The sequence below is a fragment of the Hyperolius riggenbachi genome, chromosome 7 (genome assembly GCF_040937935.1).
Source record: "Hyperolius riggenbachi isolate aHypRig1 chromosome 7, aHypRig1.pri, whole genome shotgun sequence".
In the NCBI taxonomy this organism is placed as follows: domain Eukaryota; kingdom Metazoa; phylum Chordata; class Amphibia; order Anura; family Hyperoliidae; genus Hyperolius; species Hyperolius riggenbachi.
The window spans coordinates 163,817,823-163,844,597 of record NC_090652.1 but is presented as its reverse complement, the minus strand read 5'-3'; the positions used below and the strand labels follow the sequence as shown (position 1 = coordinate 163,844,597).

General features: G+C 44.5%; 1 protein-coding gene and 1 long non-coding RNA gene across 3 annotated transcripts in view; one reads left to right on the top strand and one right to left on the bottom strand.

Annotated features, from left to right (window-relative positions):
- LOC137524689 (uncharacterized) overlaps window positions 1–12,059 on the bottom strand; it is a 34,303-nt gene extending 22,244 nt beyond the window's left edge. Inside the window, exon 1 of the long non-coding RNA XR_011022757.1 lies at window positions 11,933–12,059. This is a non-coding gene — a long non-coding RNA (uncharacterized lncRNA). The remainder of the gene's footprint in view (window positions 1–11,932) is intronic.
- VPS16 (VPS16 core subunit of CORVET and HOPS complexes) overlaps window positions 1–26,775 on the top strand; it is a 165,995-nt gene that overhangs the window by 136,797 nt on the left and 2,423 nt on the right. For both annotated transcript variants that reach the window (XM_068244836.1, XM_068244837.1), the window contains 7 exons: window positions 3,027–3,135; window positions 5,072–5,169; window positions 7,198–7,305; window positions 12,026–12,103; window positions 13,639–13,808; window positions 19,312–19,408; window positions 22,706–22,809. In XM_068244836.1, coding sequence (XP_068100937.1) covers window positions 3,027–3,135; window positions 5,072–5,169; window positions 7,198–7,305; window positions 12,026–12,103; window positions 13,639–13,808; window positions 19,312–19,408; window positions 22,706–22,809 — 764 coding nt within the window. The remainder of the gene's footprint in view (window positions 1–3,026; window positions 3,136–5,071; window positions 5,170–7,197; window positions 7,306–12,025; window positions 12,104–13,638; window positions 13,809–19,311; window positions 19,409–22,705; window positions 22,810–26,775) is intronic.

Here is a 26,775-nt window from a genome sequence, read left to right as displayed (position 1 = left end):
CCCCAAACAGACATTACATTATCCATCTTCTGATTAAATACCATATTTTAAGCAATTTGTCATTTTAGACCATTTATATCAGCAAATGACATAATAGACAAAGTAAAATGCACAAGTACAAGAAATATGAAGAAAATGACACAAATAAATGAATCGGAGTCACCACTCCTAATAAGCAATTATATACACTCACCTAAAGGATTATTAGGAACACCATACTAATACAGTGTTTGACCCCCTTTCGCCTTCAGAACTGCCTTAATTCTTTGTGTCATTGATTCAACAAGGTGCTGAAAGCATTCTTTAGAAATTCTGGCCCATATTGATAGGATAGCATCTGTGGTAACAAGGCATGATGGATCCATGTTCTCATTCTGTTTACGCCAAATTCTGACTATCGAGACTCACCAGACCAGGCAACATTTTTCCAGTCTTCAACTGTCCAATTATGGTAAGCTCGTGCAAATTGTAGCCTCTTTTTCCTATTTGTAGTGGAGATGAGTGGTATCCGGTGGGGTCTTCTGCTGTTGTAGCCCATCCGCCTTAAGGTTGTGCGTGTTGTGGCTTCGCAAATGCTTTGCTGCATACTTCGGTTGTAACAAGTGGTTATTTCAGTCAATGTGGCTCTTCTATCAGCTTGAATCAGTCGGTCCATTCTCCTATGACCTCTAGCATCAACAAGGCATTTTCGCCCACAGGACTGCCGCATACTGGATGTTTTTCCCTTTTCACACCATTCTTTGTAAACCCTAAAAATGGTTGTGCATGAAAATCACAGTAACTGAGCAGATTGTGAAATTCTCACACCGGCCCCCTTTGGCACCAACAACAGTGCCATGCTCAAAATTGCTTAAATCACCTTTCTTTCCCACTCTGACATTGTTTGGAGTTCAGGAGATTGTCTTGACCGGGACCCCACCCCTAAATACATTGAAGTAACTGCCATGTGATTGGTTGATTAGATTGCATTAACTGCATTAATGAGAAATTGAACAGGTGTTCCTAATAATCCTTTAGGTGAGTGTAGACCATTATTCAGTAAATTCATATAGGAGAATTACTATAGTATTGGTTATTAGTACTGTGCTGGCCATGAACCATTTATTTTGTGACTGTCATCTTGCTGTCCGCAAATTACATTACAGCCTGTTCTGTGGGGTGGGGACAAACAAGATGTTTACCGCTGTGGGAGCTACAAAAGAAGAGCAAGCAATAGACATCAGTTGTTCATTATCCAACATGACTGGTAATTAATGGACACCTGAAGTGTGAGGTATATGGAGACATTTTTTTTCCTTTTAAAGACACTTTAAACAATTAGGATGATTGTATGTGTAGTACAGCTAAGAAATAAAACATTAGGAGCAGAGACATAAGTCTAATATTGTTTCCAGTACAGGAAGAGTTAAGAAACTCCAGTTGTTATCTATGCAAAAGAGCCATTGAGCTCCACGACAGAGAGCTCTGTCTTCTGAAGCTTTTTATCTCAACTGTCAGTCACTGTATTGTTTTTTCTTCTGCAGAGGACAGGTCAAACGTTCACAGCCTGCTCTGTAAAATCATTTAGCATGTGGAGTAGTGTGTAAACTGCAAATATTAGAGAATGGTGCAATGTTATAAAAACACTATATAACTAAAAATATGATAATTTTTTTTTGTTGCTTCTAATGTTCTAGTAATTATCCATACTACACCACCAATTCATTATATAATAATTTTTTTTACACTTCAGTGTCCCTTTAACCACTTGCCGACCGCGCACTCATACCGCTCGTCGGCAAAATGGCAGCTGCAGGACCAGCGACGCAGTTCTGCGTCGCCGGCTGCAGGCTAATTAATCAGGAAGCAGCCGTTCACGCGAGCGGCTGCTTCCTGTCAATTCACAGCGGGGGGCTCCGTGAATAACCTGCGGGCCTCCGATCGCTGCTCGCAGGCTAAATGTAAACACAAGCGGAAATAATCCGCTTTGTTTACATTCGTACAACGCTGCTAACAGTAGCAGCGTTGTACCAGATTAGCGATCCCCGGCCAATCAGCGGCCGGGGATCGCTGTCACATGACAGGCAGAAGCCTGTTAGAGGCTGCACAGGACAGATCCGTTCCTGTGCAGCCTCGGATCTCCGGGGAAGTGAGGGAGGAGAGGGAGGGGGGGAATTTCACCACGGAGGGGGGCTTTGAGGTGCCCCCCCCCCCGCAACACCCAGGCAGGCAGGAGCAATCAGACCCCCCAGCACATCATCCCCCTAGTGGGGAAAAAAGGGGGGCGATCTGGTCGCTCTGCCTGGTGTTTGATCTGTGCTGGGGGCTGCACAGCCCACCCAGCACAGATCAGCTAAAACAGTGCTGGTCCTTGGGGGGGGTAAAGGGTGGGTCCTCAAGTGATTAAACAAAAAAAGTGCTTTTTGTTTGTTTCTTTTCCCTGTTAAGTTCTGGCACCACAGTAAGTGACTGAAACGTACCTTAACCACCTGAGCGGTCTGGACGAGCTCAGCTCGTCCAACACCGCCGGAGGCTGCCGCTCAGGCCCTGCTGGGCCGATTTACATCAAATAAAAAGCAGCACACGCAGCCGGCACTTTGCCAGCCGCGTGTGCTGCCTGATCGCCGCCGCTCTGCGGCGATCCGCCGCGAGCAGCGGCGAAAGAGGGTCCCCCCAGCCGCCTGAGCCCAGCGTAGCCGGAACAAAAAGTTCCGGCCAGCGCTAAGGGCTGGATCGGAGGCGGCTGACATCAGGACGTCGGCTGACGTCGATGACGTCACTCCGCTCGTCGCTATGGCGACGATATAAGCAAAACAAGGAAGGCCGCTCATTGCGGCCTTCCTTGTTTATTCTGGGCGCCGGAGGCGATCGGAAGATCGCCTCCGGAGCGCCCTCTAGTGGGCTTTCATGCAGCCAACTTTCAGTTGGCTGCATGAAATAGTTTTTTTTTTATTTAAAAAAAACCCTCCCGCAGCCACCCTGGCGATTTAATCAGAACGCCAGGGTGGTTAATTTCCATTGTAATTTTGATTAATTCATCCTTTCAGCTCTTAGAGTATGAGCCAAAGTCTGAAGATCAGGTGCCATTACTTCTAAAGATGAAGAGAAGTAATCTTGCTCTTGGAAAAGCTATTGAAAGTGGAGACACTGATCTTGGTAAGTAACAGAAGCAAATTGCCAAATACAGACATTCAGCAGCGTTTTATCCACCTTTTAATGAATTTATTATATTACTAGTCTTTTTAGCACGTTAGATAACGGCAGCTGCAGTGGCGCACTTGCACCCATGCACGCACACACACCCATGACCCCGCGCCCCCAATTTAAATGCCTGCACAACCACCAGTAACCCGCATATGTATTTGTAATAGTTGTTGTTAGGATCCAGAATAAGGGCTCTTTTCCACTTTGAAACATGATGCATTTGCAGTTGCGCTGTGAGATGATCGCTTTTCCTCCTAATTTCCAGTACATTGAGCCCCGTGATCAGATTGCAGTCCGTCAGGTGTACAGCTTGATTGCAGTACATTTTGTTCTTGAGATTCGCGCTGGGGGAAACAACTGTGTAAAAGTGTTTTGAATTTCCAAATCACAGGGAAAATCGCATAGCGATGTGATCGTTATACAACTTTTTTTGTGCTCCTGTACAAAGTATAGTAGCATAATCACAACAAAAATGCAGCAGGACTATGATTGCATTTGGGATAGAATTGTATCACAAACGGATCCCAGAAATGAAAATGTTCACAGCAGTTTCCATTAGTTTTACTGTATATATCGGTTTGCTATCCACAAACGATCAGATCACAAAACACTGTTTGTGGGAAAGGGCCAAATCTCTTACCTGCCACTCACACTTCAAGTAAATGAGGGTGAGATGTTTAATATCTGTACTCTTGTCATTTTACGCTATGAATGAGGCATGTAAAGCCAGATAGACTTTAGTGTTGTGTCTCTGTTTACTGCTTCATGTTGTCGTTTGAGGCTTATGAAACTGTAACCAGTTAAGTTACTGTATTATTATTATTATTATTTAGTATTTATATAGCGCCAACATCTTACGCAGCGCTGTACAAAGTAGATTGTCTTGCCACTTAACTGTCCCTCAGAGCTCACAATCTAATCCCTACCATAGTCATATGTCTATGTATGTATAGTGTAGTGTATGTATCATAATCCAGGGCCAATTTAGGGAGGCGCCAATTAACTTATCTGTATGTTTTTGGGATGTGGGAGGAAACAGGAGTACCCGGAGGAAACCCACGCAGACACGGGGAGAACATACAAACTCCTTGCAGATGTTGACCTAGCTGGGATACGAACCAGGGACCCAGCGCTGCAAGGCGAGAGCGCTAACCACTGCGTCACCGTGCTGCACGCACGCTGCCGTGCGTGTATAAAGGCACAGAGCCAGCATGATTTTATGTAGTGGTCTCCATATAAGAAGCCTACAACTTAAAGTATAATATTAGACAAATAAGGAGAAAGAGGGGCAGAGAGATTTGCTTCCAAAATAGGGATTTCCCACATAAAGAGGGACAGTTGGGAACTATGCAATCATTTCTTCCTGTTTTGCTTCACTGCTGACTTGTACAAGCATTCGATTTCTGAGAATGGCAGAATCATCGGGCAGCCAGTCTGATCCTCTGCATCGAATCCCAACTGCGGAGTATAGCCACCACCACATTTGATTTTCCTGACCAGTTACTATTGTATTTTTGCACATATGAAGCCTCCTTCTTCCTCTAGTCATCTTTTATGCTGCTGCCTAATTCTCCCCAGCAGCATGGTAACCTTTACAGAATTCCTGATATTCATAAACAAGATGACTATGGTAACAGCAACAGCGCTTCTTTGCGTAGGAGAGCAGAAGAAGCCAGTTGAAATATTGAAGTAAAATTCCATTTTCATTTATTGTCTATTTCTTTTATAGTGGAAATTGGCAAACATCATTGCAGATTCCTCCCTGCTTTTATTCATACATATTAAGGCAAGCTTTCACAGTTTCTTACTTGAGGCGCTGTTTAGGTGACTTAGCCTATTTTATAATGAAGATTGAAATATTATAATTGTTTTATTTTATTCATTTTAGTTTACACTGTGGTGTCCTATATGAAAAATGAACTTAATCGAGGAGATTTCTTCATGACATTGCAGAATCATCCAGTTGCTCTCAGTTTATATCGACAGGTGAACATTTCTATTTGTTTGTCCTTCTTAATAGGTTGCGTGTCTTATGTTTTGTTGTATGTGTTATTTTCCACATTATAATGGGGATGGGTTAAGGAAAATGTTGTATGGACTTTAAACTGACATGGTAGCTCATACCACCTAATTGTGAAATTGGACTATAGAATCTCACTATTTACAGTGAAAAGCGGTTCCTGACTATTCTGTACTTCTGCCCCCAGCATGTGCCAAGTGATGAGAATGATCTGCACTTATTAGGCACCGGCTGGGGTGGTAAGCATTCAATATCAGGTATGGATGATTAGGATTAGGCATCATTTACAAGGTCCAGGGTTAGGACCAAGACAAGGAGAGTCAGGGTGTACCACTAAGGAAGGGTGAGGTTTACTTACATTTCAACTGTAGTAGTACTATAAGGTGAATAAGTGTATTTTTATTATTATTTTTTTATATATATGTACTCCAGCTATGTTTCACCTAAAGTGGTAAGCCCTTTCTGCCCCCCAAAACTGTTTGATTGTGCATCTATCCCAACCATATTTGCATGTGCTTTAATGCAGGAAACAATTTTGCACTTCCATTATAGAATATGACTAACTGGAGCTTACTGGAATCCTGAAAACCAGCATTATTGTCAACATTTAAAGGGGTTCTGTAGTGGTCTGTAAAAACAAAAAGGGTCACTTACCTCTGGCTTCTAATGGCCCCCTGCAAATATCCTGTCCAGCGCCGTCACTGAAGAATCCTCAGTTTCCTGCTGCAGGTCAGGTCACCGTCCAATTATTCGTCTTACTAGACAAATGTCAATGCGGCTGCGCGGCCATGTGCATCCTTGCTCCTGCTTGTGTCTCTGGTATTCTCGAACTGTGCAGTAAGCTCACGGAGATGCAAGCGGGAGTGAGGACGCGCGCAGCCGCAGTGACATTTGTCTAGTTAGACGAATAATTGGACGGTGAAATGCGGCGGGGAACGGAGGATTCTTGAGTGATGGCTCGGGACAGGATATCTGCAGGGGGCTGTTTGAAGCTCCAAATAAGTGACACCATTTGTTTTTACAGACCACCACATAACCCCTTTAAAGCTTTACAATGTGTAGATCTACGCTTTATTTGTATAGTCATATACCATACCATACTCCAAGTAAACTTGAAACTATGAAACCATTTTTAGTTATTTGATCTTAAAGCCACAAAAGTTTGCCCTGTCCACTGGGTAGAGTTAAAGGGTCACTTAAGTCACACACAAAAAAATGAGTTTTACTCACCTGGGGCTTCCACCAGCCCCCTGCAGCTGTCCGGTGCCCTCGTAGCCTCGCTCCGATCCTCCTGTCCCCGCTGGCGGCTACTTCCGTTTTCAGCGACAGGCGCTGACAGGCTGGGAACACGAGTGATTCTTCGCGTTCCTGGCCACAATAGCACCCTCTATACTGCTATTGCGGCCTTCCTTGCCGCAATAGCAGTATAGAGGGTGTTATTGTGGCCAGGAACGCAAAGAATCACTCGTGTTCCCAGCCTGACGCCGAAACCTGAAGTAGCCGCCGGCGGGGACAGGAGGATTGGAGCGAGGCTGCGAGGGCACCGGACAGCTGCAGGGGGCTGATGGAAGCCCCAGGTGAGTAAAACTCACTTTTTTTTTTTTTTTGTGACTTAAGTGACCCTTTAAGTGACTTGAGTACCCAACCAGACTAAATTTGCAAATCTTCTACTAGTATTGGGTTTCTCATCACTTTCACGGCTATTGTACAACAGACTTCAACTTCCTTCAAGGTACCATATAATTGTTTTGCATAAACATGAGGTGAAATTGTGAAAAAGGGACGAAGAAAAAGAAAGTCGCACCCAAAGGGCTGCGCTATAAAGCCGGCCATTTGGGTGCTGCCTCCTTTTTCTTTGTTTGGACATATTGATGACAGATAGAGCTGTGCTTGCTCTAGAGACTGGCACCGGCTTGATCCCTCTCAATTGAGGCAGTTTGCTTGACGATGTAATCACTGGAATTACAAAAATATTAATTTACATTTATACTCAGTACTGCAAGCATCAAGAACCTGAAACATTAAAAGATCTTTATAATCAAGACGATAATCATCAAGAACTAGGAAACTTTCATGTTGGTGCCAGCTATTCCACAGAAAAGGTATTTCTTCTTTGCTTATCTTTCCTCTTCATTTAGGTGTGTTTGTTCTTATTCTTTATTTCGTAAAGTGACTTGGAGAGTAATTTTGTGTATTCTTGTTAAAGAGTAACTGTCAGGCTGCAGAAGCTAATTTAAACCTCTATTCTCCTGTGTTAAACAGTTTAGAAGGAAGCCAAAAAGGCATTAGTGAAGATAAAAATCTCTCTTACCTTTGATGTGTGCTTATCAGCAAAGCTGTTAGACCCAAGAGGACGCAAGCCGCATACTATACTGCAAAGCATTCTGGGGCCCTCCCCTCGGCTGCTAATGAGACGTTAAAGCAGCTTGTAATCAGTCCAGCGCGTAGCACTGATAAATCTCCGGGCAGAGTACACTGCAGGAGTCAGCTATTGTTCCTAGCCACATGGCTAATTAATATTCACTGCACACTGTGTTATTCAGTACGAGCTTTTCTGTGATCAGGAAGCAGGCAGGACATGACGACACAATTGGCTTCATAGAAGACAGAAAAACATGGAACCTGCCATGAGCTCTCAGGAGCATCAATCTCTGCATATACTATATAAAAATTCTGTGAAGTACAAACGTGGACAGTGAAATGCATATGTAATGTAAGTACAGCCAATCTTTAGCTACTGATATATGTGTTTATTTTCTCTGAGACCTTATACCTAACAGCTCCTCTTTAAGAGTAAAGCCCTTTACACATGCTAGATGAAACTCTGGTGAGGTGGCCTGAGAATCCAGGGTGTGTACAGCAGCCTCCGTACCCCCTCAGCAATCTGCCTGGCAAATAGATTTGGCTGAGAGCATTGGTCTCCCCAGTCTGCCGCGTGATGTCCCTCCTGCACCACTCACCCTGCATATCGAGTTCTAACAGAAAGTGTATTACTAGCACAGCACTAACACTAGCCTGCTCCCTTACATGTCTCAGTTGATCCAGAAGATGGATAAACTCTTACAGGGCTTCGACCAATTAGCCCTAAAAGGGAAAACAAATCCTTCCCAACTCCAGATGGCAGTCAGATAATATCCTTAGATCACCACTGCTGGTAATTACCTAGTAATTATAGCTGTGGATGTCCTTAAATGTAGAGCGCATTCAAGCCCTCTTTAAAAGCAGACAAACACTTGCCATAACTACTTCCTGTGGTAATACATTCCGCATTTTAAGTTCTCTTGAGGTTCATTTGTGCAAACATTTTTGGCTGCCTTGGCTTGTTCATAGAAGTCTTACAAATACAAAACTGTAATTGTTGAGTTTTCAAGTTCAGGCACTTTGTAATTTTTTTAAAAGGAATCCTGTAGGGGGGTCGGGGGAAAATGAGTTGAAGTTACCCGGGGCTTCTACTGGTCCCTCGCAGACATCCTGTGCCCGTGCAGCCACTCACCGATGCTCGACCCCACCTCTGGTTCATTTCTGGAATCTCAGACTTTAAAATCTGAAAACCACCTCCTGTGTTGCCATGTTATCGCTCCCGCTGATGTCACCAGGAGTGTACTGCGCAGGCACAGACCATACTGGGCCTGCGCAGTACGCTCCTGGTGACATCAGTGAGAGTGAGGACACGGCAACGTAGGCACAGTGATTTTCTGAATTTAAAGTGTGAAATTCCAGAAGTGAACCGGAGGTGGAGCCGGAGCATCGGTGAGTGGCTGCGCAGGCACAGGATGTCTGCGGGGGACCATTAGAAGCCCCGGGTAAGTTCAACTCCTTTTTCCTCCGACCCACCTACAGTATTCCGTTAAGGTGCATTTAAAGCACATAAGTGACACACCAAAATGTAAAAATAGCGAAGTAATTCAAAATATAATATGTCACATATTTAAAAATACTGTATATAGTGGTAAGTGTGTATAGAAACATACAGTAAAGGTGGCATTTGTTCGTTTTTTTTTTTTTTTTTATAGCACTATGAGATCAAGAGCTACTAGTGCTACTGAGTTCCTGTATAAAGATATACACTGTAACTTGCTATTTACACTGTAATGTTGCTGCACATACTGGAACCCGCTGTACTACAGATTGTTATATTATTGTGCTTTTGTTATCGCACAGTGTATGTTCAAATCATTATGTGCTACTTTTGTCTCTCTGTTGTACACCTTATAAAAAATTCAATATATTTTAAAGGGAAGATTCAGGGACTAGCTAAAAAAAAATAAAAATCCATTTCCACTTACCTGGGGCTTCCTCCAGCCCGTGGCAGGCAGGAGGTGCCTTCGGCGCCGCTCCGCAGGCTCCCGGTGGTCTCCAGTGGCCGACCCGACCTGGCCAGGCCGGCGGCCAGGTCGGGCCTCTTCTGCGCTCAATGGTGCGTTCCACGCCGGCGCGCTGACGTCATCGGACGTCCTCCGGGCTGTACTGCGCAGGCTCAGTAGTTCTGAGCCTGCGCAGTACAACCCGGAGGACGTCCGATGACGTCAGCGCGCCGGCGTGGAACGCACCATGGAGCGCAGAAGAGGCCCGACCTGGCCGCCGGCCTGGCCAGGTCGGGTCGGCCACCGGGAGCCTGCGGAGCGGCGCCGAGGGCACCTCCTGCCTGCCACGGGCTGGAGGAAGCCCCAGATAAGTGGAAATGGATTTTTATTTTTTTTAGCTAGTCCCTGAACCTTCCCTTTAACTGTAAAAAAAAAAAAGGTGGCACACTATGTACAAATCATTATTACTTTCGGTAATATGGCAGTTGCCGCATAGACAGGACAAGGATTAAATTACACTTATGCTCTCAATATGGAAAATAACATCCAGTGTTAGGGAAGGAGCTGCGATATGTTGGTTTAACTTAAACACTTCAGCCTACAGCTTCGAAAATCTTATGCATCCGAGCAATGTTCACCTCCCATTAATTCGCTAATAACTTTATCGCTACTTATCAAAATTAATTGATCTATATCTCGTTTTTTCCGCCACTAATTAGGCTTTCTTTAGGTAGTACATTTTGCTAAGAGCCACTTTACTGTAAATACATTTTAACAGGAAGATTAAGATAGAAATGGAAAAAAAATCATTATTTCTCAGTTTTGGGCCATTATAGTTTAAAATTAATACATGCTACAGTAATTAAAACCCATGCATTTTATGTGCCCATTTGTCCCGCTTATTACACCATTTAAATGACATCCCTATCACAATTTATGGCGCCGATATTTTATTTAGAAATAAAGGTGCATTTTTTCAATTTGCGTCCATCACTATTTACAAGCTTATAATTTTAAAAAAATTAATAAGATACTCTCTTGACATGTATATTTAAAAAGTTCAGACCCTTAGGTAACTATTTATGTAGTTTTTTTTTTTTTTTAATTGTAATTTTTTTTATTTTTTTTTTAATACAAAAATGTATTTGGGTAATTTTAGTTTGGGAGGTAAATAGCCAATTTTAGATGTAATGTAATGTATTTTTTTATTCAATACAGGTATGTGGGTGCAGTTTACTATTTGGCCACAAGATGGCCACATTCAAAAAATTCCTAGATGCGAACGATGTCGCATCTAGGAACTAATGAGAAGAGAAGAAGTTTCCTGGGGGCAGAAATACCACGCTCTCTGATGAGAAAGCGTCGGTATTTTTGCCGGGGACTTAGATCGGTGAATGGGAATTATATTCCCATTCACTGATCGGGGGGGCAGCGAGAGGCAGCGGGAGCGCGCGCGGGCGCGCGCCCGATCGCGCGCACCACACGGCTGCAGCACCACTGCCTATCTGGACGGATATATGCGTCCAGATATGGCGAAGTGGTTAGAATGCTAATCTTTTATTAAAAAAATCTATATGACATGTCTGCTGCATAAGCTATTTTGGTATTAAAATTACCTTTACACTCCATTCTATTGCGAACTATGCATTTCAAGACAAGACAGATAATTCAAAATATGCTTACTTGCAACCATGGCAACAACTGCATGGCCAAACCTCCATTTTTACACCTTTTAGCATTTAATCTTTAGACACACCCAGTTACCACTTTTTGTTTAGATACTCAATCAGCTCAGCTACCTCACACAGCAGGAGTTCGGCATCTCTATCTCCGCAGCAGGTAGATTGTTGGGTCTTGCTGAAATTACAATACGTATAGTTCTCCTGGGTGGACTTAGGTTTTTTTTTTCCTACGCGTGATAACCATACAGTTACGCGTTACAGAGTACCTCAACTCCATTGGCTATAAATACGCGTTTACGCTTTTCCACCATACATATCCGCGTGCTTTGTAATGTAATCTCACATTATTAGTATAGTTAAAGATTAAGTTTTACGCGTAGTAAACATAAATACGCAAATTTATCTTATCCTGATGATCAATGATAGAGGTGTAGTAACCAAACAATAGAATGAATCACCTAGGATAAATTTGGTTATACAGAAACTACGGTATATTATCATTCACAGATGTATAACTCTGTATTGTTGATATGTAACTCATTTATGTATGTTATGTTTGTTATGTACCGTATTCATTTTAATAACATTCACTACCTGTTTGTATATCACTATATGTTAAAAAGAAAAACTCCAATAAAAATTATTGAAACAGGTTGTTTTTTTCACACAAAAGTTAGGATTTCCTTTAAAACCTTATTAGATTATTATATTAGACATTATAGATTAATATGAAAATTACAGACCTGAATGAACATGGTCCACAGTCTCATGACAACCCTACACACAGAGCTCAGATCTTCCTACTTTAACTAGTCTTTGTTTTCTTTCTTGTACAGCGTGTTGAAAGCCGTGTTGCAGAGCTGCAAAATGCTGTAGATGAATATAACAAAGCAAAAAATGAATGGGCTTCCAAGGTGGGTATATACTATTCATACATGAATTAACGTGTGTGTGTGTGTGTGTGTGTGTGTGTGTGTGTGTGTGTGTGTGTGTGTGTGTGTGTGTGCGTGTGCGCGCATATTTGTTTTTTTTTATTGCCGTGTTAGGATGAAAAAATTTTATTCTCCTTTTTTCATTAACCCCCTTGCCGTTCCAATTATATCGGCAAGGGGGCGGCGTAGCATTTTTTTTTTTTTTTTTTTTTAATTCATGTAGCTAGCCTAGCGCTAGCTACATGATAGCCAGTGGCTGGATAGTGTAATGGTTAAGGGCTCAGCCTCTGACACAGGAGACCTGGGTTCAAATCTCGGCTCTGCCTGTTCAGTAAGCCAGCACCTATTTCAGTAAGGAGTTTCTTGGGCAAGTCTCCCTAACACTGCTACTGCCTACTGAGTGCGCTCTAGTGGCTGCCTCGCAAGCGCTTTGAGTCCGACAGGAGAAAGGCGCTATACAAAATACTGCCATTATTATAGCCGCTGACAAGCGGCATCCCCCTACATACTTCGATCGCTGCCGGCGATCTTTGCAAGCAGGAAATCCCGTTCAGAACGGGATTTCCTGCTCGGCTTCCCCCATCGCCATGGCGACGGGGCGGGATGACGTCACCAATGTCACGGACGTCGGTACGTCAGAGGGAATCCCTATCCACCCCCCAACGCTGCCTGGCACTGATTGACCAGGCTGCGCAAGGGGTCGGGGGGGGGGGGGGGGGGCGGTACGGCGGGTAGCGGCGATCGAGATATGCACGCAGCTAGCAAAGTGCTAGCTGTGTGCAATATATAAAAAAAAATAATTATCGAGCGCTCCCTTACCCTTTACTACAGGGGGCTACTCCCTAGCCCCCCCCCCCCCATCTATATGTAGGCCTGTCACAGCAGTACCACAGCTCAAAGTACCCCCTATGATGTTGCACGTCCTCATCCGCTGCAACGCATGATGGGATATGTAGTCTATTAATGTGATTTCTTCTTATAATGGGGAGAGCACTCTTTTACTTCGGGGACTGTTCTTTTTAATATTTTAAAAGTGATTACAATAAAGGCTTTGTATAATTTTATAAGAGCTCTCTCTTTCCATTGTGTGTACTCGACAGGGAAATGGGGCCCTGGTGGATCTCTATTATCTTGGAAGCCATGGATATACCTTCATGCAACCTCCCCCTTTTCTAGCAAGATCCTCTGTTCAGTACAATCAATAATTTGAAAAAATTTGGACAAATATTATATTGAAATTGTAATCGGGCTGCCATAATAGAGCATCAGTCTATGACAGATTTGATCACAGTGTATGGGTACCTTCAGACTATTTTTCTTTCAGACCTGAATTATGGAATTTCATGTATAGAAGCTCTGAAGTGCCAAATCAGTTTTTATTTTTATTTCCATATCCCACTAATTATATATGTATACTATACAGGAAACTCAGTGATTCAGATCCAAGCCATCCTGATTGTAAATTGCGTTACCAACCGTACTCTTTATGCATCTGTAGCAAACTGTGTATTTTGTAGGTTACAGAGGATCAGATTAAATTGTTGAGGTTTCAGCGTTCACTACAAGAAAAAGTGGATAAGCCTTATCTGGATACCTCGCTGCATGATACACTCTACAACTTGATACTTGATGGTATGCAGAAAAAGGCTGAACAACTTTATAAAGAATTTAAAGTTCCTGAAAAAAGGTAATGATCTGTTTCACAAAGCATGTTTTATTTACTACGATCTTTATTTATGAAAAAGATCTGTATTCAGTGTCAGAGAGATATAAAATGTTGCACTACTTACAATGACAAATGCACATAAGCATACATTTTGTCCTCCACATAACTAAAATGAAAAACGAATAATAGAAAAGGAATATTTGCAGTGTAATATGATTATTCACAATTCTTAGAATTACAGAAAAGACACAGTCTAGTCTTCTCTTCCAGATGAGGACACCTATATAAGGGAGATTGGAGGTGCTAAAGGAGGTGTGGCCAGTCAAACACCAAAATCAATCAACCCTTTGCACACTCTCATGAATACTCCTTGCTAACAAACACGAGTTCAGGAAACCTTACTATCCCTACAGCTGATTTGAAATAAAATTGCATTATTTTCCATAGTCACATGCTGCGCAGAGACCTCTCTGGGTCAGCATATGTTCTATGTTATAGGGCTAAAGTTAAGAAACAAACTGACATAAAATGAGCTCTGCACAGCGTATGTGACTAAGTAAGTAGTTCTTCATGAAACCTGCTGTGCAACAAGCCTACTGAGAGATCATCACTACAGTTGTTCAGTGAGATAATAATTTGGTTCTACATGCAAACTAAATGAAAATGATGTGCAGCTTGGAACTGGAGGAATCGGAGGCACTTCCTACTGATTTTGACTGTCAAAGATCCAAGCTGCACACAATGCCCATGCTAGCTGCGATTATTAACATATTGAGCATCTCTGTTCATCAACCTGCTTATTCTGCTGTCTCTCAAGTTAGCAAGGAGCCAGAAATTACGTACATACGGACATCAGTTTGTGGTTTGTGACTGTTTCAGACATCAGTTTGTGGTTTGTGACTGTTTCAGACATCAGTTTGAAATTTGTACAGGTATCTCCTATCATCAAAGAGCAGAAAGAAACAGCTGGTGGCAGCAGGGTTTTGTAGGAGATGGTTTTGTTTCTGGGCACTGCAGGGAAGCTTCCTACCTCTCTTAACCCCCTTGCTGGTCCAATTCCCGCGGCAAGGGGGCAGCACAGCACTTTTTTTTTTTTTTTGTAAATCATGTAGCGAGCCCAGGGCTCGTTACATGATAGCCACTGAGCAGCGGCATCCCCCCACCCACTCCGATCGCATCCGGCGATCAGAGTAAGCAGGAAATCCCGTTCAGAACGGGATTTCCTGCTGGGCTTCCCCGGGCGACATGGACGTTGGGACGTCAGAGGGAATCCCGATCCACCCCTCAGCGCTGCCTGGCACTGATTGGCCAGGCTGCGCAAGGGGTCTGGAGGGGGGGGGGCGGTGCGGCGGGTGGCGCCGTGGCGGCGGCGATCGGAATATGCACGCAGCTAGAAAAGTGCTAGCTGCGTGCAATAAAAACAAAATTTTTATAACCCGCAAGAAGTTTAAAGCGGTATTGTCACCATAAAATTCAAATTTCAACAGCAACTGGTCTGAGTGTATTCAGTGATAAAGATGCTAATCCTGCATTCAAAACTTGCAAAACTTTTTCTGCTGTTATGGTTTGGCGTTATCAAATACTTTAGGAGCACTGGCCCTTTAGTAGTCAGTGCCAAACAGTTGAATGCTGGGGGTTCTTTTTATCTATAATATATTCCTCTTCCATTTATTTCCCTGCCTAGCCTATCTGAAACATGATCCTCTGCACACTTGTGTTTACAAGCAAGGCTGAGGTAACTCAGCGATTGGAGGAAAAAAGAAAAAGACAGTGCAGTTCCTAGTATACACCTCAGTGGGAGTGTCTGAAGGCTCTGGAAGGAGGGCAGCAAATGAATACACAATGAGCAAGTGAAGGGGGGGGGGGGGGGGACAAGAGTCAGGGAGTATATTATGTCAGTGTTAGCTTAGCAAGATAGACGCTGCCTAGAATAGGTTTTTCTGCTTTTCCTTTATAAAATTCACAGGAATCATTACGTGGATAGCCCAATACATCTGTTATGTAAGTAGAACTAGTATTTATCTACTTATATATGTGTTTTTTATTTCTAGGTTATTTTAGTATGGGTGTCGCTTGTTCTTTAACCTCCACTTTCATTTAGGTCATCACTGGTGGAATCAATGTATGTATGGGGCTTTAGGCTAGTAGCAAAGTGCATTAGTGCCTTTGTCACAGTGGTGATCCTTGCCCTTCCAGTCTGGCCTAACATGTAGAGGATTTCAGAAAATTGATAGAACAACAGATTTGGTCACCTGTGTTTAACCAGCCTAGCATTACGGACGAGCTGAGCTCGTCCAAACAAAACTTGCTGAAAACGTTAGACGAGCTCAGCTCGTCATGCAGTTCTAGGCACTCGCCGCTCTGACCAGCTGCGCTTTCGCTGCATCCAGCAGCTGCTGCGGTCTCTGCGCGCTTCTCCCTCCTGGGCTTCCCTTCCCTCTCCTCTGGCCTGATCACCTGAAAGGCAAGATGGCGATGCCCAGCTCCTTCCCATGATGCGATCATGCACCCCCTGCTGGGCGGCGCATGAATTACATCAGTACTTACATCAGTACACACAGCCACAGTTAATCCAATCACATTAATTCAGTAATTCAAAGTTGTTAGCAAACACCTGTACACAGTATAAAAAGGGTGTACTGTTACTACTTCTTCCTCTTTTAGTGTCCTCAGTGTCCAATTGCTAGTCTGCTTGTCAGCTAACTCTTGTGATTTCTGTGCTTTGATAGTGATTTCCTCCCTTTGCTTCATACAGTATTGCAGTTCTAGTCTTTCTAAAGACTGCTGTAATCTTTGTGTGCTTGCCTTTGATGGATATTTTTTTTTCCTGTCGCTGACCTTTGACCCTGTATCCTGCTTGGGGTCATGGCCTCGAGCTCCCGGAGACGTCTGTGTGACCAGGAGCTGCTGGATGTCCTGGAGGGAAGCGACAGTGAGCAGTCACTCGTTGAGGAATCTACAGACAGTGAGATTCCCGGGGACCTGTCTTCAGAGTCCGAGAGCAGTCACGGTGACGAGGAGCCAGTGAGTGTTGCACGCACTTGGTGTGAGCTGGAGAGTCTGTCGCAGGCTCCGCCACCCAGGTTCCGTTTCACTGGGGTACCTGGGCAGAAGATCACATGTAACCACAGCCCACTGTCCTCACTGATGAGGTCATCCAGAGGATTGTGGAAGAGACCAATCAATATGCAGCACAGCAGCATGATGCTCCTCAAAGCAGGTTCTCTAGGAGCAGGAAATGGGAACCTGTCACCTGCGATGACATCTGGGTGTTCCTGGGCCTTATCATCCTCCAGGGAGTGTTGGAAAAGCCGCTGCAGAAGTGGTACTGAACCACTAACAAGATCCTCACCACACCTTTCTTTGGATCTCTTATGTCCAAGCCCCTCTTCACCCTCATCATGAAGTACCTGCACTTCAGCAACAATGAGGCCACCCATCCTGCTTCCAAGCTGAAGAAGATCTGGGAGATATACCAGCTCATTGTTGCCAACTTCAGGGGTGTCTATGTACCGAATCGAGACATCACTGTGGACAAAAGTCTCATGGCGTACAAGGGGAGACTCAGCTGGGTTGCAGTTTATTGCATCCAAAAGGGCCCACTTTGGGATGAAGTCCTTCATGCTCTGTGAGGCCAAGTCCGCATACATCTGGAAATCCGTTATCTACACAGGCAAAGGCACCAAATTTGCACTGCACTATAGTGAGTTTGGGTGTGCTACCTCCTCTGTGCTCACGCTTATCGAGCCATTGCTGGATTAGGGGTACTGTCTTACTACGGACAATTTTTATACCTCCCCAGAACTGTACGACCACCTGATCCAGCACAAGACTGACGCATATGGTACGGTGAGGCCTAACCGATGCTATATGCCACTGGCCTTTTCTGCCAGGAAGCTGAAGAAAGGAGAGGTTGTTGCTTGGCAGAAGGGCAAAATCATGGCTCTGCGGTGGAGGGACAAGCGGGCCATGTGCATACTCAAAAAAGGCCCTGACGGGTAAAAACATGCGCTAGGAGACCCATACATATTGCCCGGACTGTGATATGGCACTTTGTGCAATCCCTTGCTTCAAAGTGTACCACACAAAGGAGGTGTTTTAGGGGTAAACCTCTGTACTGTATATTTTTTTTTCTGCCTCCATTTATTTATTTCTGCATTGATTAAAAATGCAAGCTATTTCGGTTTGTCATTTAATAAACTTTATTTTATTTTTTGACAAGAATTTGTGTTTGACACTTTCATTATACTCATAATGTATGTTAAACTCTTGCTTGACTCATTTTGGTAAGTTACAGGAAAAAAGGTTATGAAAATTAATTGTACCACTTTTTGCATGGAATTCCTGGGGAATTAGAACGCTAGGGTGGTTAATGATACAGACAAGGTTTTTAAATGAATTCCCAAGTAGGTAAAATATTGCACTTTCATATATACCAGGAGTTCATCTTTACAGTCAATCTGTACAGAACACTATAGATGAAATTTCTACATACACAGCCAGTATCACAAGGTGCTGACTGCAATACTTGGGACAACAGTTAACAGTGACTACATTGTAGTCACTGTTGAATGGGGAATCCATTAGGATCATATCATGCACATCAAAGAGTTTATATACAAGAAGGTATATAAATACATGATAGAAATAATAATCTAAGTCACACTTGAAATAATACATTGGGCTCACAAATGTCTACATATGGTGTTTTACGTTGAGGCATAAAAGAGGGTAATTATAATGTAGTTGGCGCAAGTTGTGACATATACTGTATACCTGGGAAGTCTGACAAGAGTAATATTAAAAAAAAAAAAAAACACAGACTGATGCATATATTACTGGAGATCCAAGTGGAGTTTAGTTGAAATAGGTAGGCAAATTTACAAAGGTAAAATTTAGCAAATTACATCTTGGGTGCATCTATTTATAAAAATATATGTTTATACTTTAAAATTACTTGACCATAATGAATTAATATTGCATTGATGTACTATAAAAACATTTGATTACCAAAAATACAGCTACGCATATCATCTGCCTCGCAACTGCTCAAGGCAGGGTCTATCCCCACTACACTCTTGCGCTGTGCTTATCTACAAATGTAACCGCTCCAGCGCAGAGAGCGGCATAGACTGCGAATCTGCGCAAGTCTCTTGGCCTCAATAGGTGTTCCCAGCAGTGCCTGCGCAGACGGGACTCTGAAGGTCAACACTGCAGGCTTCCTGTGTGGATAGCGGTGACGTCACCTGTCAATATGACAGGTGCTTCTGCTGTGTCTGTGAACGGCTATATCAGTGCTCGTTTGGAGCGGCCGACGGAAGCAGGGGTGAGAGCGGTATTTCTACTTTGCAACTGCTGCTTTTAAACCCCTATACTGCATTAGTGTATCCCACGTCACCGTCACCAATACAGAGGGGGGGGGGATTGAATGAATAAAATAAGTTTTTATTTTTCATACTGCACAATAAAAAAACAGAAAACACATTCGGGATACTGGTCCTTTAAACTCTCTCTTATATTTTAGATACTGGTGGCTGAAGTTAACTGCACTAGCAGAGAAGGAAGACTGGGAGGAGCTGGAGAACTTTTCTAAAAGTAAAAGGTCTCCCATAGGGTATTTGGTAAGTGCTGTTACTGTAAAGTAAAATGGCCATGTTCAGCTTTCTAAATTTGTTAACCAGCTTACAAACTTAATTTCAGGACTAGCTCCATGTAGTTCCAAGCTCATTGGCCAGTAGTGCATTGTCTTTTCATATATATACAGTATATATATATATATATATATATCTGCCTGTGTCCCTGCGTCCTCCTGTATCCGTGTGTTTAGGCATGTGGGCAGACTTTAGACCGCACAGGACGACTGGTGCAGGGGGCGGGCGTGTGCGCACACATTGCGGTCATTCGTGCACGTTGAGGGCGTTGTGTTATGGGGCATGTATGTGTAGCGGCCACGTATGCATAGCGGCCATGCACATGCACGCTGACCGTGCAGGCGATGTAGTGGGGGGGGAGAGGTTGTGAGGGGCGTAGCAGCCAAGGCCTAGCACCTGTTATTGTAATGGGCCTAAGGTCTAGTATATATTTTACGGCCAGAACCCGAAGTCTGGCCAGTTCGGGTTCTGGCCGGTCACAACGCGAAGTGGGCGGCTGATCCGGCCAATATGCAAAATGCCTGGGAACTTTGGACTTTGGCCGGCCAGAACGCGTTGTGACTTACCTTGGCCGGCCAAGTCCTGAAGTTTCCTGCACCGCTCCCCCGCCAGCTGCTCTCCTCTCTCCTCCCCACCGCCAGCCAGGAGGCCCCGCTCTTTACCGATACCGTTCTAGACCTCAGATCAGGGCGACCGGACCGGGGAAGCAGAGAGAGACAGCATCCCACGCGACCCGCAGGACGCATACACTTCAATGCAGAAGTGACATCATTGAACACTTCCGCATTGAAGTGTATGGGTCCGGACGGGTAGCGCGCGCGTGTGCACTGCTCTGCTTCTCTCCACCTCCTGTGGTCGCCCTGATCAGAGGTCAGAGTACTAGTGCTGGCATTGGCAGCCTCCAGGAAAGCCCCGCCCTCAGCCCAGCAAAGCACCCCCAGCCTAAAAGGCACCCAGCAAAGCCCACCCCCAGCCATGCAAAGCCGCCCCCCCCCCCACCATGCAAAGCACCCAGAAAAGACCCCCCCCCCCAAGCCATGCTAAGCCGCCCCCCCCCCCACCATGCAAATCACCCAGCAAAGACCCCCCCAGCCATGCAAAGCCGCCCCCCATCCACCATGCAAAGTGCACAGCAAAGCACCCCCCCCCCCAGACCATGCAAAGTGCACAGCAACGCACCCCCAGCCATGCAAAGCACACTGCAAAGACCCCCCCCAGCCATGCAAAGCTGCCCCCCACCACCACCACCATGCAAAGTGCACAGCTAAGACCCCCCAGCAATGCAAAGCCCCCCCCCAGACCATGCAAAGTGCACACCAAAGCACCCACAGCCATGCCTAGCCCCCCAGCAAAGACCCCCTACCATGCAAAGCGCCCAGCAAAGTACCCCCAGCAATGCAAAACACCCCTAGCCATGCATCCCCCCTCATATGTGACTAATCACCACTGTAATTTGATCTCTCCCCCTGTCACCTGACTGCCACAGCAGAGCAGCTAATTTAAAAGCACAGGATGTTAACAATATGTCTGCTCCTAAGAAAGCAGGATGTAGACACACTGCAGATTTATTGCAGGATTTGCATCAGCTGTAACTAAGAAATACTTTTCTTAAAAAAGATTATTATGCTGTTGTGTGTATTTCAGAGCAGAGAGGAAGTTCCGAGTGCCATTCATGGTGCTGGACAGGACCAAGGATGTTCTGGGATTTGTGCGTTTTGGACTTTGGCCGACTGACTTTGGCCGTTTCTAGAACTGGCCGGCCAATGTCAGAAATTCCCAGCATTTTGGACTTTGGCCGACGTCAAATCGGCCAGTTCTAGAAACGGCCGGCCAATTCTAGAATTGGCCGATTTCTGGTTTTGGCCGTAACATATATACCGTATATATATCACATCAGAAAATAAATATTGAAGGTGATGCAAAGCAGATGGTACACATACAGTATGAACACGCCCTAGTTTTTCATAACATACAGCTTGAGCTAAAATCTTGCCAGCGTCATTTCAGTTACAGAATGCAATTCATGCATGGATTACTTCTCTGCTAGTAAGGGATCTCTAATGAAGTAAGAAGCGTTTCAACAGCAGTTTGACTCTGTGCTGAGTTAAGGCCCGTACTCACGGGCTGCAAAACTCGCCTGTCGCCAGCACACGTGAGCGTGTGGGCGACAGGCCGGCGACAGCTTCTCGCCAGGTCCCTCCGCGTACACATGCGGAAGAGGGACCAGCGGCAAGGCGGAAGCTGTCGCTGACGTTCCTCCTCCCCCCGCCGGAAGGTCTGTGAACCTCAATGGAGGTTGCTGTCGCTAGTCCGCGTACTCACGCGGACTAGCGACAGTTGCGGCGGGGGGGCAGCGGCGACTGTCGCCATGCGATTGAAAGTTTCAATCGCATGGCGACATAGCGACGGGCGACAGTTCGGGGGCGCGCGGGCGTGCGACGGCCCATACTCACGGGCAACCTGTCGCCGCAACACGCGCGCGCCGCGTGTTGAGGCGACAAAAGTCCCTCGTGAGTATGGGCCATAACATTGGAGGAGCAACATTACCAGGAACTCCATGAGCTGCCGGTTTGATAGTTATATATAATTTTATATTGCATCTTAACAGCACACCTGCTGTGTATAAATAAGCCTGCAGACTGGCTAGGATGTCTACCCCTTGTCCCTTGCACTATCACTTATCTGTCTAACAAATACTACCTGAAACTGAAAGGGCTACAAGCCTAAACATTGTAGCCTGTGGATGCCTGATGCACCATGTAAGTAGGAGAACATTTTGGGGCACTAGTCTAGTTTAGGGGACCCAGCAGGAAACCTCAAAGACAAACGGCTGCTCTTGGCTCATGGCAATTTGGTCGCACCCACTAATTTCAAAGAAAGAAGGGGCACCTAGTGGGAAACACCAATTCTAAAATTGCAAGATATTTTCACTCGACTTACTATGCCATAAGGGGCTCCTGGTGTCTCTGTGTTTTTCCCTGTCTATACTTGAAGGTCTTTGGACTCCTCTGGTTACCATGCACTCCTTTTATTGTGCGGTTTATACTGCCAGATGCCAACACCAAAATTACATAGAATCTGTGTATCTGTATGTGCTCAGCTCTGTTTATAACTTTGTTTTCTTACTGTCTTTTATTTTTCTAAATGTTAATCAGTTACTGTATGTAGCAGCCTAAAGCAATATAAAAAATGGACTCATCTACAATACTTCAAGTATTGTTCTCAATAGCGGGAATGCTGAGAAGTCAATTGTAATTCTACTTTCAGCCATTTGTCGAAATATGCATGAAGCACCGGAATAAGTTGGAGGCAAAGAAGTACACGGCTCGTGTAAGCCCAGAACAGAAAGTAAAGGCCTTCCTTTTAACTGGGTAAGACCACTGTTGCTTGAGAGTATTGATATGAAATGTGTATTTAATGGAGAACTGCAGAGTGAGATACTGTATATGAAGGCTGCCAGATTTATTTCCTTTTAAGCAATACCAGTTGCCTTGGAGCCCTGCTGATCCTCTGCCTCTAATACTTTCAGCCGTAGACCCTGAACAAGCATGCAGCATATCAGGTTTTTCTGACAATTTTGACAGATATGACAAGATTAGCTGCATGCTTGTTTCTGGTGTGTTTCAGACCAGACCAGCAGGGCTGCCAGGCAACTGGTATTACTTAAAAGGAAATAAATATGGCAGCCTCCATATATCTCTCTACACAGTTCTCCTTTAAAGGAATCTAGTCAACCCCTTTGCTTTTGCCATATTTATATTTCTGAAGCTTAAAGAAAATCTGTAACGACAAAACGTGTCCTGGGGGGTACTCGCCTCGGGTGGGGAAGCCTCCAGATCCTATTGAGGCTTCCCCGGTCCTCCTCGGTCCCACAGCGGCGGCGAAAATCCTCCCAGAGCGGCGGCGATGTAAATATTTACCTCAGTGGCCCCAGCGCAGGCGCAGTATCCTCTCTTCCCACGGAGATAGGCGGAAATAGCAGATCTCCATCGGGCCGCTCTACTGCTCAGGCGCGAGTCGCCTGCGCAGTAGAGCGGACCCAACAGGGATCGGCTATTTCCGCCTCTCTCCGTCAGAGCCGCAACAGCGCCCCCGCTGGAGCCAGAAAAGGTAAATATTGCACAGGCCGACAAATTGTCGCCTGTGCATCCTGTGAGCTGCAGCGAGACCGTCGTGGGACACAGGAGGACGGGGGAAGCCTTGATAGGGTCCAGAGGATTCCCCCTACTGAGGTGAGTACCCCCCAGGGGAACTTTTTTTCAGTACAGGTTTTCTTTAAATACCATACTGAAAAATAAATACATGTTTTTATTTATTTTTTTTGTCCTTTTTGGGGAACTTTACTGTTACTTTTTGTTTTGCCACAGTAGGAAGGCAGAGAGTCATTCCATGCCAAAGCAGCACAATACTTAATATTTTTTGCAACATGTCAGATTTTTTTTTTTGTTTTGTTTCTTGTTTGTGTCATGCCCAATTGAAATCATACCAAACTTCAAATTTAAGTCCACTGGTTTCCAGTTTCAGAATTTCCCTGAAGTCACATAAATTAGTTTTATCCAACAAATCACATAGCTGCTTTTTTAAGTGCTGTAATATGGCATTATGTGTTTAACATTTTCTTTTTTTATACTAGTAGCTATATATTAAAATATACATAGTCTGGGATGTTTTTCTCATCAGAGATAAATATATAGTTTGGTTTAAAAGAGACATTCATCCATCGAGTCCAAACAGAAAGTAAATGGTAAACATTAGGTGCTTTCCTCTCCTGCATTTTCTCCTATCTCAGCTGCCAGGGGAAGTCAAAAAATGCTACTATAAATAAAACCCACCCATTTTATTTGCCCATTTGTCCTGGCTATCGCAACATTTAAGTTATGCTCCTTGAAAAAAGCTAAGTCACTAAGGCAACTATTTATGGATTTTAATTTAATTTTTTATTTTTTTTACATATGATTGTTTGGTAATTGGAGTGGGGTGGAGGGGAGGGACTTTGGAAGGGATTCATTGTATTATTATTATTTTTTTTTGTATTAAAAATTTGTGGTGTGTAATTTAACGTTTCGACCCCTAGATGGCATTATAAACACTCCCTGGTTTATCAGGAAGTGTTTAGTTTGTTTTTGTTTTTTTTTTACTTTCATTGGTGTTCTTACTTAAGAATGGACATGACCCCTGATCAGCAGGCACTGGGATTGAAAAGCCTTGCTTGCTTCTCTTCCCCAACCCGCTGACACGGAAATACCTTTGCTCATGGCAGAGGTCATGCGCACGTGCGCGCGCACTGCCGCTTAAAGGGGCTCCGAGCAGTAATGAAAATAAAAATCTGAACTTACCTGGGGCTTTTTCCAGCGCACTGTAGGTCCCTCGGGGTCCATCTGGCTCTTCTCCCAGGCCCTGGTCAGAAATGGCTCCCCAGCGGCTCCCGGCGACACTGGGCCCGAGTGTCGGGGTCCTTCTTCCTGAAAGATGGCTTCTGTCGTCACCACGCCGGCCGCCTCGCATCATCACGGCGGCCGGTGTGACAGTACTGCGCATGCGCGGTTTAATCGCGCATGCGCAGTACTGTCACGCCTACCGGCGTGATGACGACTGACGTCACCTTTCAGGAAGAAGGAGCCCGACACTCAGGCCCAGTGTCGCCGGGAGCCGCCGGGGAGCCATTTCTGACCAAGGCCTGGGAGAAGTGCCAGATGGACCCCGAGGGACCTCCAGACCTACAGTGGGCTGGAAAAAGCCCCAGGTAAGTTCAGATTTCGATTTTCGTTACTGCTCGGAGTCCCTTTAAAGAGACACTGAAGCGAGAAAAAAAACTATGATATGATTTGTATGTGTAGTACAGCTAAGAAATAAAACATTAAGATCAGATACATCAGTCTAATTGTTTCCAGTACAGGAAGAGTTAAGAAACTCCAGTTGTTATCTCTATACAAAAAAAGCCATTATCTCTACGACTTTCAAAGTCGTGGAGAGGGCTGTTTTCTGACTTTTATTATCTCAAATGTTAGTTAACTATTTACTTTTCCTCTGGCAGAGGAGAGGTTATTAGGTCACAGACTGCTCTGAAACAATCATTTTGAATGCTGAGTGTTGTGTATTATTAGAGAATTATATTAACATATTAGAGAATTATGCAATGTTAGAAAAAACACTATATACCTGAAAATAAAAATATGAGAATATTTTCTTTGCTGCTAATCTTCTAGTAATTATTCATAGTACACAACCAATTCATTATATCATATATTTTTTTTCGCTTCAGTGTCTCTTTAAACACTGTACAAGAATACTCGTCCAGTTTACCTTTAGCAGTGCCTATCTGGACGAGAATACTAGTACAGATAGGCTTACGTGGTTAAAATCTAAAGTTTGAGATTAGCATTCTAATTTTTCAAACTTCACCTGTACTAGAAAGGAATTTCAAACACTGTGTGACCTTGCAGGAGAGCTTTGAGAGCTAACAGCGATCCTTAAAGTAAATGGGAACCTGTATAAAAAAAAAAGTCAGATACTCACCTAAGGAGAGGGAGGTTCTGGGTCCCATAGAGCATTCCCTCTCCTCTCCCGGTCCCCGCTGTTGTCCTGGCTCCCCTGTAGCGGTATTCGACCGTTTTGGTTAAATACCTCTGTCTCACGGCCGAAGGGAGGCTTCGGAAATGCTTCGGGAGCCTGAGTGCTCCCGAAGACGGGCGGCTCTACACTGCGCACGCGCCCTCTGACGTTCGCGTGTGCGCTGCCTGTCTTCGGGAGGACTCTGCTCCCGAAGACTTCCGAAGTCCCCTCGGCGGGGGATGTGAACGGAGGAGCCAGCGCAGCACCAGGGGCACCGGGAGAGGAGAGGGAAGGCTCAATAGGACCAAGCCTTCCCTCTCCTTAGGTGAGTATCTGACTTTTTTTTAATTTAAATATCGATTCCCATTAGCTTTAAAGTGGAATATAACCCAGAATTTCTTCTTTTCGCTAAAAGATTACAGTGTTCTCCCCAGAATTTTTTTCCAGCCGGGTGGCATAAAATAGTAGCCGGGTGGCATGAAAAAGTAGCTGGGTGGGGCGAGTTGAAAATGCAGGGCAACTGTGCTTACAGCATAGGAGGTGGTGAGGAGGTGAGCCGATGACAGCCGTGTGGTCACCAAATCTAGCTTGGTGGAGCACCCGGATAAAAGAGCCTGGGGAGAACACTGGATTATTTGCAGCATATACTAACACAATCATTGTTTTTTTTTAGTAAAACAGCATTCAAAGGGTTACATCACAGGGCTGACTCTTTCTTCTGCAGGGAGAACCCACATCCGAACTGCTTATAATCTTATCTTGTGTACACATTCTTTACTTGATAC